Genomic DNA, 14318 nt, shown 5'->3' with positions numbered 1-14318 from the left:
TGTTTCCTTCTTAGAATGCCACGTAATTTAAAAATGGCGTCGTTAAGGACAGTAAAATCATTAAACAGATATAATTCGTCGAACGAGATGCTATGCAAAAATCCCAGACGAAGAATATACGTATCTAACAACAATTGCGCAAAGGAGAAGATAAATCTTGCATAGAAACGAAAAGTAAATGCCAAAATAAACGATACGAGATTGATTGACCCATGATCGATGGATAATTGCATGTTCAGATGAAGAATTGGTGTGTCTGGTCGATACGAATGTTACGTGTAGGTATAGTAGAACTCTATTTATCTAGGCGCCATATATTGATACGAATTTTTGGTCGGTGCCCGATTGACTGAACTTCTGTCGATTAAATCTACTTATCTGACATGAATTGGTTTCAACGAGAAATCATAGATGGTGGGGGAATCGATGAACTGTGTATTCCATTGGGGGTCAGATAAATACAGTTGTACTTAACCTCAAAAGCTGAAATAAATCATTCTACAATTTGCACTTATATTTATCGTGAAATTTACATTCTTTAACATCAAAAGAAATTAATTTTCCTTTTTTTATACAAAGTACAGCGTTTATCACTCAAATACCACTACTTTTTGAAATGAATTTGAAAAGAAAATAAATCACAACGATCTATTGGATTAATTATAATAATTCAGAGAATGTTTGTACTTTTTTCTTTTTTGAACATAATGAAATTGGTATATATATATATATATACTTACTATTTAATTCTGAATTTTGATGATGGTTCATAATCAAACTTCTATGGGTTCAACTGATTTATCTGATTGTGAGCATGAACCACAATGTGAATGGAAAATCATAGTTAATAGATACCGTTAATGGCCTTATATTTTATGAGAGGTTAAGTAATATCTATTTAACTAATTTTACAGTATATAATACACTTCTTTGATAATTACTGGCATTATAGAACTGTTTACTTATTTCCATTATTGAATAACAGTACTTTCACATCGTAAACAGTATACTTAAATCCTCCGCACTTCACTAGCGCCATTACGGAGACATCGGTAACTACAATTTCTCGTTTAATTTTCCTTCCATCGATAAAGAACGAGAAACGAAGCCACAAATATTTCCAATTTTTATTTTTCGAAATGAAATTTTCATGTCAAAAGTTCTCATATTGGTTAAATTCATTAAATATTACTCTTTCGCTATTATACTAAAGTTAATTCTCCATAACTCTTTTTCCTGTTAGCCTTCACATGGCTCCCAGTTAATTCAGATAAACGAAGTTGTACTGTATGTATATTGTATCGGAACACGGAGTGATGTACGAAAATGGAAAACGAGTAACAAAATAAACATTGAAGAATCAATGGATCCACGACGTGAAAAGAGAAAATGGCTCAGTGTGCTTAATAAATACGAATATACGGATATTTCGCGTATTAATAGCATTGGGGAATATTAGCGGTCGTAAGTCGGGGATGGCAGTGGTTTAAAATTTTAAACGGCCCTCTGTTCGCTCTGAATAATTCCAGATCGACTTAACGGCCGAGTAAGAACGTGCTGTTCAACGAGTTTCATTACTTATAAATGGAAATCCAATCGGAGGAAAGTCTTGTTCGCGCGTAAGCGACGGCCTGAACTGTTGAACTCGGCTCCTTCCGCTTTCGTAACGTAACTTCTCGCATAAATCCGCAACGAATGACCTTTCAAGCCTTGAATATTAAGCGATCTGATAATTACGCGTCAAACATGTCAGGGAATCGTTATCGTTCGAATGCTGCTTAGAACGGGATTTCGACTGTGATTAGGTACATTTAGGCTATGTTAGTGCGCTTGAGCCGGTGCCCTGTGTTGTTCCTAACCTCACTTTCGCTTGCACCTTGCTCGATCAGGTGGAGCGTGTCGAGAAATGCGAACATGTTGACTTCGAAAATGTAATATAAGGAGATACAGATACAGAAATCTGGAAATATATAGGGTGAGCCAATAAAAATAACCTGTTGAGATAATTTGTTATCTATTGTCTATACAAACAAAATTTTTGAACTGGAATGTTTTGTATTCGCTGGAGCACATCAGATGATTGCATTTTGGATTTTATATGCGTCCCATATTATTTTACGTATCAAGGTAACTGAATTTTATTTTAACCGCTTGCGCTGGAAAGACGTGCCACGCACGTCGTAATGCTTTTGTCGCAGAATCGTCAACAACGTGGTATACACGTCGCCAGGTAATTGTCGCAGAAACACTGGACCGTTCTGGTATACGCGTTTGTGAATTTCTTGCCAGTGCAAGTGGTTAATTAACATTGTCTTGTAGTCATTAAAAGGCAAATTTAACAATAAATAATAATATTTAATTATTGTATTAAATAATATTTTTAATAAAAATTTTAAAATAGTTTAAAATTTAAGTATATATAATAATTTGTATATTATATAACAATTCATATTTTAAAAAATATGGAACATCAAAAATCGAAATGTATTCACCTAATACGTGTCGTCGAATTCAAATTGTTTTATTTCAAACATTTTTTCGTGTAGTCAGTGGAGAAGGAATTTTTCAGGTGATCATTTTTATTGGTTCATCTTGCATATGAAAAATATGGAAGATACATGTATAGTATATTGAAGTCATACAGTGTATTAATGAAGCTTTTGTTATTCCTTTCGATGTTTATGTGGATATACTCGCAATCGCTTAAAGATAATTAAATGCACACGTGCACACTCGTAAAATTAAATAAAAAGTAGATGTTATGTTTATAATTTAAATTGCAATCGATTGTTAGTATTTTATTTTTGCATATTATTCACAATTTATTAATGACCTTTATTGATCGAGAGTAATGTATAATCTGTGGTAAATATATTATATAACGCAATGGCGGAATATTTAAATTTACTGTAGTAGCCATATTTGATTTCTGTTCGATTCTAAATAATTTCTCTTTTTAATATCTCATCGATTCGTAATATAGTTTTGAAATTGAAATTTCTACTCGAAACTGCATTTCATTTTGACATAATTCTTTCCTCGACGTTTGTTATTACAGTTATTAAATTTTCTAGTATTATCTAATAATTATGATGTATTATTTTTATACACAATTTTCATGTACAATTGTTATATATATATGTGTTCTTCACTTCTAGTAAATTTAATGTAAATTTCAAGAAATAATATTAATATAATATGTAAACGAAATATGTAAAGTAAAAATAATCTTTTAAATGCGAAATTTTTGGATATTTCACTATATTCACTTTGTTACCAGTCTGCTACAAATGTGTACACTCTCCATTTGCATATGTTTGCAACAATGTGCGAACTATTATTAATGAGAAAAATCATTATAATTAATTCTTGTCGTAATGGAAGAGAAGTGGGGTAAGTGCCGTTATAAATAGGTAGCTTAAAATATTAATTTTAAAATATTGTGGAGGGTTAAATTGGAAATTGACCCTCCTTACTATATTTGCCATAACCACATCTTAACCCTCTCTAATACAAAGGAAGTTTGAACCGTTTATATCGGAACCTTGGATTATTTTTCTGCAATTATTCACAGATGGCAAATTTTCGCTGTAAAAATATCACAAAATCAATTTTGCGTTGGTGAAATTTTCATTGATGCACTGCTGAACACCCCGTTAGTTACTTCCAATAATAAAATTGAGTTTAAACTGAAAACTCAATAGACATATAAAAGTTTAATTCAGGATTAAATTAATCCAAGATTAACCATTATTTAATTTAATTTTAAAAAGTCACACACGTTTACATTGCTGTCGAATATTCGAAATTATATTTACTGAAGAGTTCAATTAAATTTTGCATAATTGACTACTTAAAGAAAAGTACTCTAAACAATTATTAAAAAAATTTGGAAAGTTTGTAAACTGCAATTCACAAACATAATCTGTTAGGATATTTGAAGATAGTAAAACAATTTTAAAATTGTTACAATTTTAAAATTCATTTAAAATTAACACTAGAGCTACCATCCTGTAATTTGCAATTAAATAAATAATATTATTTACAATATATTATATCATAATATACCAAATAACATTATACATAAATAAAAATAAAAAAATAATAGTATAATAAATAATATTTTTTATGTTAGTATGATGAAAATAGATATATAAGTATATATAATTTTCAAAAAGAAAATAATTTTACAGGGAAGCAAAGACAAACAATATAGAGCCAACTATTTTTCCGAATTTTAAAATAGTTTTAAAATATAAATATAAAAGAAAAAAAAATAATAAATATAATACAAATAGAAAATTTTGTTTTTATCTCGAAATTGAAATTTCTTTTTTACCTAATTTATAATAGTCACATCCTATACTAAACCAACAAAATCCAACAAAAAAAGCAAGTTTTAATTACAAAAGTATAAAAAGTACATCTATCTTTCTCTTTCATTACCATTTCATCTTTTCAAAGAAAAAAAGACGAAATATTTGCAACGCGATAACTCTAATCCAAAATTCTTAAAAAACCGAAATTAACCCTTTGCACTCGGCGATGTTTCCGTTACAGAAAAATAGTAATTCAATTAGAATACTTTCTGCCATAAAGTCGAGGATGTTTTTAGAACGGTAAACAAGAAATCGTATGCAAATTAAAACGCATAATTATTTTGCTTCGATATTCCACGCATCGTTGGGTAATTTTTAATTTCATATATTAATTAACACCGATCTTTAGAATCTAATTAAATGGCGACTGAGAGTCGTCTCTCGAGTGCAAAGGGTTAATTAAACACTCTGAACTCTCGAATCATCATCTACTTCCTGGTACACTTAACAAATTATTGTACGTATTGAACCGTGTTGAACACATAGAACTAAGCAGAATTATCCTTAACATGTACACTAGATTTATTAATATTAATAATAAATATTAATATTATTAATCCTTTGCACTCGGCGATCTTTTCGTTACAGAAACATAATATGCATATTCTGCCATAAAGTCGACGATATTTTCAAAACGGTAAATAAGAAGTACAAATTAATTGTAAAACGTAGAATTATTTTACCTCGATATTCCACGCGTAGTTGGGCAATTTTAAATTCGAGATATTAATTAATAACGATATTTAAAATTTGATTAAATGGCGACCGAGGGTCGCCTCTCGAGTGCAAAGGGTTAATAAATAAGTAAAAATAATTCGTCAGCTTTGAAATGAAGCGAAAGAAACGTTCATTTAGTTTATATAAGCAACGACGCGGTGAAATAACCGAATGAATATTCTTATCGTGAGTCGAGTCTATGACGTTACGTGGTTGTTTGTTTCATCGTTATATTTGCGAAATATTTTAATGAGTACGTTACTAAGAAATAGTAAATTATGACTGTTTGTCCGTTCTAATTCTCCACGCTTGACAACTTCGTATATTTCTTTGTTACACGCTTGCTGCGTCGTAAAACATTCCGTTGGGACGCCTGTTTTTGGGGACATTTTTGGTTCTCCGCGGAACCACGCGAAGTGAAATTGAACGCGCGAAAATATTTTTCCACCGCGTATGAAAGGACGAAAATGAAAAATGGACAATAAAAGATTCGATCGTTCGAACGATTGCATGGAAAATAGTGGAAAGTTACTATAGGTACTATAGTAACTATTCTTATAGTTACTATAGTTTGCTTAGTTGTCTTAAATATATCCCATTTATAGTGTATGTGTATAATATATAGTATGTGTAGAATAAACAGAAGTATAGTTAAACATACTTCTGACGTAAGATGTATTTTTCTGTAATAATAATAATATACAGGGTGTCCCGTTATTGGTGGCAGATTTTAGTACAGGTCGGTTCTATATGAAAAAATAAATCGAAAAAATTATATAACATTTTCGCGAATGAGCTTCCGTTTTGAAGAAAATCGGCTTTAAACATTTATATATATATATATATGTATCTAATACATGTATATACTTTAGTATAGTCTGACAACAGATATCATATATATATAACTTTACTATTATTACAGTAATATTAATATAATATTTATTTATATGGATACATACATACATACATTAAGTCTTACATAAAGGAGGAAAGTATGAGTAACTATAGTAGAGTATGTTTAACTATAGTTCAATATAGTTCAGTTTGTTCGTCAGAAATTACTTTGATGAATTAAAAAATCCAAAATTTTTTCAAATCGTTAATAGTAACAACATGTACATTTTCCATCAAAAGATGTAAAATATGCACTATAATGCAATTTTATATTATATAAACACGTATTGGACATCACTATATTTCTAAAAAATAATAAAACAATAATGAGGCAAGATATTATTCAATTACTTATTTGTAGCTATTGACTGACTACTATCACATAAATTATAAATACCTAAAAGATATATTATATTCTTAAAGTGGAGAATATCTCATCTTATTAATGATATATGACGTCCATTTAATAATCATAAATTTTACAGTGATGAATTCAGATACATTTATACAATAATTACAACAAATATTCAATATTTCTACATATTAAATAAACATTTAAATATTTCAAGTACTAAGACATAATTTAAACCAATGATAATATTCATTTACTCATTTAATGAAAGTTTTAAAATGCGCATAAAATCTCACACGAGAAAGAAAAATACGTACAAATGTATCTCTAACCTCCTGCTCCACTTATCCTCCGCTGGTTAATCCAATCGAATCCTCACTTGGTACCGGTAATGGGATAAAGTATCTCGTAATAAATACAAACAGAAAGAAATACAAACAAAGAAAACGATAAACCGTGCTTATTGCAAAATTAATTGTTTAATACCTCGATCCGACGCTAAACGAATTGAATTTAATAAATTTAACTGTATCGTTCATAACTCAAAGTTCGTAATCTTATTTGGCATCAGAGGGCGAGATGTGCAGTTCCGTAGTCCCAATTGCCGTCAACAGAATGCGCTGTGCGTCGTAAACTCGGTGGAGTGGTTATTCCCTGCCTTTTCCGTTTACCCTTCGCGTGAAGTATGCTCTGCTAACAAAAGGAATGAATATACTCGGTATATTTGTGAATTTTATGGCGTGTTACTACACGCTTTGTGTCATACTTTTAAGGACACGCTGAATCTTGTAAGATATTTTTACTTTCACGCATTTCTACGTATATACACCGTACATACGTATTATAGCGTAATCGCGAATGTTTTAATATGGCAATATTGCTATTCGCTGCACGTGAAAAACGCGCAATAACTGTGTAATATATAATCAGGTGTAATTCACGCCTCGGTCGGTATTATATTAACAAATTTTTTCTTACGCGTTTCTCGGAATCTCCTGCTCCTCGCAATCGTAAGCTATTACCCTATTCATCGCGCATGATTCATTATGATGTTCCTGGTAGAAAAAATTCTCGGAACAATCTAGTTGATTCGCGCGCAGTATTGGAAAACAGTTGGGATCTGTTTGTGAATCACGCTGCCTAACGAACAATATTTCTTTTTATTCAGTATGCGTATGCCTATCGCGACTCTATCTGTTATTCTCCTGCTTCATTCATTCTGCGTAATACCGTCCTTTGCAATTACTCACGCCGAAATTTCTCTAATAACACCTGAAGTTTTTCTGTTACGTCCAGGTTTGATTATTTTCACGAAAATGCTCAAAACTTTCAAATATTTCGAAGAACTATTTCACTCGTAATTCGTAACATTTTTATCGTATATTACGAATTCGAATTTTTTATTTCTATATCAGAAATTTTTAATTTTTAATTTTTAAATCGAAGATTAATAAGTTTTAATTTTTAAATTGCCAATTAATAATTTTTAAATTGTAAATCATAATTCCGTAATGTTTAATTCGTATATCGCTATCAATTCATAGTTTCCAGTTATTTTTAACTAATAAACTATTTCACTCATAATTCGTAACCTTTTTATCGTAAATTACGAATTCAACTCTTTTATTTCTACATCATAAATTTTTAATTTTTAGGTTGTAAATCATAATTCCGTAATTTTTAATTCGTATATCACTATTTTGAACTAAAAATTCCTTATTTTTAATTTTTGTACCATAAATTCCATATTTTTTATTTTAATATCGTAAATTTCTAGTTTCTTAGTTTCGAAATCGTACATTCGTAATTTTCGATTTTCAAATCATGAAACTTCGTAACTTCTCAATGACAAATTCGTGATTTTTAATTTCTAAGCGATAAATTGATAATTTTTAATTTCTAAACGATAAATTCGGAATTTTCAATTTCCCGATCAATAATTCTTATTAGTAATATCTTATTTGAAAATCTCATCTTCACGATTCGCAACTTCTCTCCTTTCCCCAGAGACTCACACTGTGGCGATGACAGACCCACAGTTGGCGAACAACAATAACAACAACAACAACAACAACAACAACAACAATAACGATGGCGAGCCAAAGTACCTGCACAAAAAGTTCAAGAAGATGGCGACGACCGAGGTCACACCTAAGGTGGAGCCGAGGAAGGACGCGGTGGCCAGCAACGGTTCCCCGGAGCCAGCTAAAAAGAAGGAAGCGACCAAGGACTGCAGAGACTCGCCGAAGGATCCGATCAAGGTCGAGGTCTACCCGGAACCAGCGGACGGAGAGCCGACCGAGTCGAGGAAAAGCGGCTATGTGTGTCCTTATTGCAGACTGTCGTGCGCGAAACCCAGCGTGTTGCAAAAGCACATCAGAGCTCACACGAACGAGAGGCCGTACCCCTGCGTCCCTTGCGGATTCGCCTTCAAGACCAAGTCGAACCTCTACAAGCACTGCAGGTCTCGCGCTCACGCCCTGAAAATGGAGGGTGGTGACGCCAGCAAGGTACGTGTGTCTAGACTTGTTCACCCTACGCCTCTGATATTACCTCGCACGCTCTCTCGTACGAATGCCTTGCTCACCCTTATCGCGTCTTCCCAGGACACGGGACAATCGTGCTTCGGGACTTGCGATGCTCGGTGGAACGTTGAAACTGGGTCAGCCGTGTGTAATGAAACGTTTAAGTAATGGGATACGATTACGTTAAGTTCTGCTGGCGGTTTCATCGTGTTCATTCAACAGTATCCTTGTTTACCCGACGAGATATCTGTTTCTGGTAAACCACGTGAATCATTGCGTTGCGAAGAATGTACCGATGTGTTAGAACTCGGAGAAATTTCATTTCGCAACCATCAGTGGTGCGATGTTTCCGTCAACTGCTCTTTTGTTACGTTTTTGGCAAAATTTAGGATTACTAATATTATTTATTATCAATATGCTCCCTGTTATCTTGCTTTTTTATCGGATATGCGACCACGTTTGTTTATTCATTTACAATCGTCGAAAAATGTACAAAATGTCCAATTTCAAAATTATATTAACCCTTTGCACTCGAGAGGTGACCCTCAGTCGTCATTTCATAAAATTTGGAAGATCGCTATTAATTAACACTTTACCGACCGGAAGCCTATTAATCGGCTTTTTGTCACCGACGCTTACCGACCTATGTAGAATATTAATCGGTTGTCATGGCGATGAACAGTCATTATCATTATATGAATAGTAATTTGTTATTTAGTATTGAGGTACGTTGCTTAGTTGTATCAGTTGCGTTGCTTTGTAAGCTCCCCATTTTTATTTGGGGGGCGCCAGGGAGAATCTGCGGCTGAGCGGCCGGTCGGATGTGCTTATGCTGTTGAATCGCTAGCGGTTGGTAAAGTGTTAATATATCAAATTTAATGCAATGTAACAGTGTGCGAGGTATCGAAATTAAATGATTCTACGTGTTAATTATTACACGATTTCTTATTTAATTTCTATATTTGAAAACGTATATTCCACTAGCATTCAAATTTTCTATATTTAAAAACGTATATTCCACTAAATTTCAAATTTTCTATATTTAAAAACGTACATTCCACTAGATTTAAAATTTTCTATATTTAAAAACATATATTTCACTCGGATTCAAATTTGCTATATTTAAGAACGTATATTTCACTAGGTTTCAAATTTCCTATATTTAAAAACGTATATTTCACTAGCATTCAAATTTTCTATGCTTAAAAACGTATATTCCACTAGATTTCAAATTTTCTATATTTAAAAACATATATTTCACTAGCATTCTAATTTTCTATATTTAAAAACGTATATTCCACTAGATTTCAAATTTCTTATATTTAAAAACATATATTTCACTAGCATTCAAATTTTCTATATTTAAGGACGTATATTTCACTAGCATTCAAATTTTCTATATGTAAAAACGTATATTTCACTAGGATTTAAATTTTCTATATTTAAAAACGTATATTTCGCTAGGATTCGAATTTCCTATATTTAAAACCGTATATTTCACTAGGATTCAAATTTTCTCTATTTAAAAACGTATATTCCCTAGATTTCAAATTTCTTATATTTAAAAACATATATTTCACTAGCATTCAAATTTTCTATATTTAAGGACGTATATTTCACTAGCATTCAAATTTTCTATATGTAAAAACGTATATTTCACTAGGATTTAAATTTTCTATATTTAAAAACGTATATTTCGCTAGGATTCGAATTTCCTATATTTAAAACCGTATATTTCACTAGGATTCAAATTTTCTCTATTTAAAAACGTATATTCCCTAGATTTCAAATTTCTTATATTTAAAAACATATATTTCACTAGCATTCAAATTTTCTATATTTAAAAACGTATATTTCACTAGGTTTCAAATTTCCTATATTTAAAAACGTATATTTCACTAGGTTTCAAATTTCCTATATTTAAAACCGTATATTTCACTAGGATTCAAATTTTCTCTATTTAAAAACGTATATTTCGTTAGGATTCGAATTTCCTATATTTAAAACCGTACATTTCACTAGCATTCAAATTTTCTATATTTAAGAACGTATATTTCACTAGCATTCAACTTTTCTATATGTAAAAACGTATATTTCACTAGGATTCAAATTTTCTCTATTTAAAAACGTATAATTTTCTTTTTCCAGGTATCAGAGGACTCGGACATAAGTCTGTCGGACAGCGCGAGCAACGGTACCGGAACACCACCACCGCCTCCGTCGTCAACGCCGACGACGACCGTGTCCAGCGTGAAGACTATCAAAACCGGGAAGATCTACAAGCCAAAATTCCACACCGGCCTGCAAAGCGTGAATAACGACGCGGAAGCGTGTTACCTTTCCTCCACGTCCACCAACAGCTCTTCCTCGACGAACACTAGCGCCACGCCGAAACCGAATCCGGAGCAGGTGCAGGAGCACATCGACAAAATTATAACGGACAACCAGGCGATCGTGGAGGCGGTGGACCCACGACTGCACAAGCTGATCCAGAGGCAGCAGAGTCTCGTGGAAACGAAGCAGTCGGACCAACCTCTGAACCTCTCCTCCGCGGAGGAGTCATCGAGGAAGCGATGTTACAGCGAGAGCTTCGTTCAAGAGAACAAAGATTGCGCGAATGGGTCAGAGGGTTCGATAATCAAGGATCTCCTGTTGAAGACACAATGCTCGGGTCAAGACAGGACGACCGAGAACGAGGGCTATCTCTGCCCCTCTTGCAACATCCCCTACTCGAGTATCGATAACCTCGAAGTCCATCGTAGGTACTACTGCAAAGGAAGCGTGAGTCCCCGCAGGGAGTATCAACTGGAGATGGAGAAGAGGGAGTCCGAATTCGATTCCAAGTCTTCCGATTATTACAACACCCTGCAACCTCTACCCTCTCCTGGTCCTCTTCTGGGTAACACGAGATTGGTCGACGCGTATGCGCCACCTATGAAGAAACAGAGATCGGAATCCGTGCCCACCACGTTACGGTCTCTCGAGGAGCTGAGCAAGTATCCTCGACCAAACTCGTTGCAGATGTTCGGCGGGGAGGTGAGGATACTGGACAACACCGGTGAAACGAAGACTATGAGGATCGAGCCGCGGCAAACGAACTCTCCAACGAGCGAGCACATCGTGAGCAGCAAGTGCGTGACATCCGAGACAGCTTCGATCGTGGTCAGGTCCGGTCTTCACTCCGGAGGCACGATGGTGCACAAGCCACCGGGCACGCCAGCCAGCACTCCGAGTTCCTCCATATCTCTGCCAAACACTCCGAAAATGTTGGCGCCGATCATACCGAACATATCAACTCCGAATATAGCCCCCACTATGTCGTGCTACAATTATCTGGAGCCCCATTTGAACCCCCTGACCAGTATCACTGCCTACAACCCGCTGACTTTACCGCAACCAGGGATCACGAATATCCTTCACGGTGGCAAAGTCATACCTTATGTTCCTGGCATGCCCGGACCACACACTCTCGCGCCAGCCATAGACATATCCACGAGTATAGCGACCGGTGAAGCCGGGTACAAAGTGATACCAGGCTTGCCCGGTCTGCACATGATCCCTCAGCCCTTGAATCTCGCCAACTCGGTGAAGATACAAACGCCAAGTGTACCTGGAATTCCAGGGCCGATGTCCAGTGCACACGTGCCTATGATGGGCCAGCCACTGGACCTCGCTAGCCCGGCCAAGGACTCTAAGCTCGGCTTCAAGGCTCCTTGCAACGAGGTTTTGAAGGTGGGATTAACCAGCCCGAAAGTTCCTAGCGTGAAGAACGAGATTTCAGCGGACAAGCTTCGAAGGCTGTCGTACACGGGGGAGATCGCGAAGGCAGAACTGGACCGTCATATCAAGAATAGCATGGCTATGAAGAACAAGGGCATGGAGAGTCCCAGAGAGAGGCGGGAGTTCTCGTACGACAAGAGCCCGAAGCTAGACAAGGCCTTTGGTTACTCGAACGGGATCGACTCGAGCGTGGTCTCCTCGAATTCCTATAGCAAGCTGAGATATTCACCGAAAGAGTCTTCCGAAAGCAGAAAGAGGCTGTCCACGTGGAGCGTGAGCGAACTGGAAACCGGCAGGACGTCGGTGGTTTCGCTGGGGCACAGTGCCGTGCCAAACTCGTCGCCGCCTCTGGAGAACGGTCGCCTGAAGGGTGCGAATCTCAGCGAGAGCAGAGAGAAGTTGACCGAGTATTACGGGCCGTTCAACGGAGCGAAGACGAAACCCGATGTAGCAGCGACCTCTATGGTGCTCGTAAACGTAGACAGCTCAAAGACAGAAGTGCCAAGCAAATCTTCCGTAGATTTAATCGCGAAGGTGGACAAGCCCGAAACGAAATCGCCGAAGAACGGTGACGCTGCTAAGGAGGAGATCAACTCGAGCAAGTTCTTGAGGCCCACCTCGTTGCCGTTGAAGCCAGGCACGTTCACGCCGAAGAAGCATCACGGTATCACTCCCACGGCTAACACGCTTCCTCTCATCAGCCCGGAAACCCCTCGGCCGAAGAAATCCTACGGACAGCTTTATCTGAACGGGCACGCTTATACATATCTAGGCCTGAAATGCTCGACCAGGGTGTTCTACTGCACTCTGAACAGACCACAGCCGATGTACGTCACGCAGCAGCACGGTTTATCCATGTACTCGAATTGGAAGATATGTAAAGAAGCACCGCCTGACGTTGATATGGCGCATTACGATTCGAGGCACAGACCGCTTAATTATACCACCGCCTGGAAGAAGCAGGAGGACATTTTGACGCATTCCTCGCAAAGACCCACCACGCCGACCAGTTCCGACAGCGGTTTGGATAGCGATATGCAGGAGAAAGCGAAGAGAGTGAAGATATTCGACGGAGGCTTCGAGAGCAACGAGGATTATACTTACGTTAGGGGCAGAGGTGAGAAAATGGCTGCTTTGTCTGCGCGCTATGCATCTTTGCCTGTGATGTGCGCATCGTGTTTGGAAGGTTGACGTTGGATTTTACTTTTTATTTTCAAAATCTTTGTCAATTTGGATTTCGACACCAGTCAGTTGAAATTATTTTTCTTATCTCTGCACGATAATGTGTGCATCCGAAAACGTATTCGCATCTTGATCACGGTGTAACGAAGCTATCGGATATAAGCACGCGCAGGTGCGACGAGGTAGATAGAATATCAGGGGAAGAAACGTGGAACAAGGCAAACAGCAAATTGGGAAATTATTTAAAGTCGATGTTAATTGTTTGTTTTCCAAATTTTAATGTCTCGCTTCATACGTATATCGAAATTTGAATTTAAATATTAGGATTGACGTTGGGAGAAGGATATAAAATATATAGTATAATTTAAATCTTTATATCTGATTTGAGAAATAGTAGAAATTTAAATATATGTATTATGTTTATATGTAAATAGATATATATTTGCTTATAAATATATGCATAATTCATGACATATATATAAAATGTTT

The 14318-nt window shown here is 35.7% G+C and overlaps 1 protein-coding gene across 2 annotated transcripts in view; it reads left to right on the top strand.

The window, feature by feature from the left end:
* LOC108546671 (uncharacterized) overlaps positions 1–14318 on the top strand; it is an 81758-nt gene that overhangs the window by 54767 nt on the left and 12673 nt on the right. For both annotated transcript variants that reach the window (XM_017898881.1, XM_017898880.1), the window contains exons 2-3: positions 8350–8852; positions 11016–13764. In XM_017898881.1, coding sequence (XP_017754370.1) covers positions 8350–8852; positions 11016–13764 — 3252 coding nt within the window. The remainder of the gene's footprint in view (positions 1–8349; positions 8853–11015; positions 13765–14318) is intronic.

This window comes from Eufriesea mexicana, unplaced genomic scaffold, assembly GCF_001483705.2.
Source record: "Eufriesea mexicana isolate 0111107269 unplaced genomic scaffold, ASM148370v2 scaffold745, whole genome shotgun sequence".
NCBI lineage: Eukaryota > Metazoa > Arthropoda > Insecta > Hymenoptera > Apidae > Eufriesea > Eufriesea mexicana.
The sequence above is the reverse complement of the archived record's forward strand: the minus strand, read 5'-3'. Positions and strand labels throughout refer to the sequence as shown.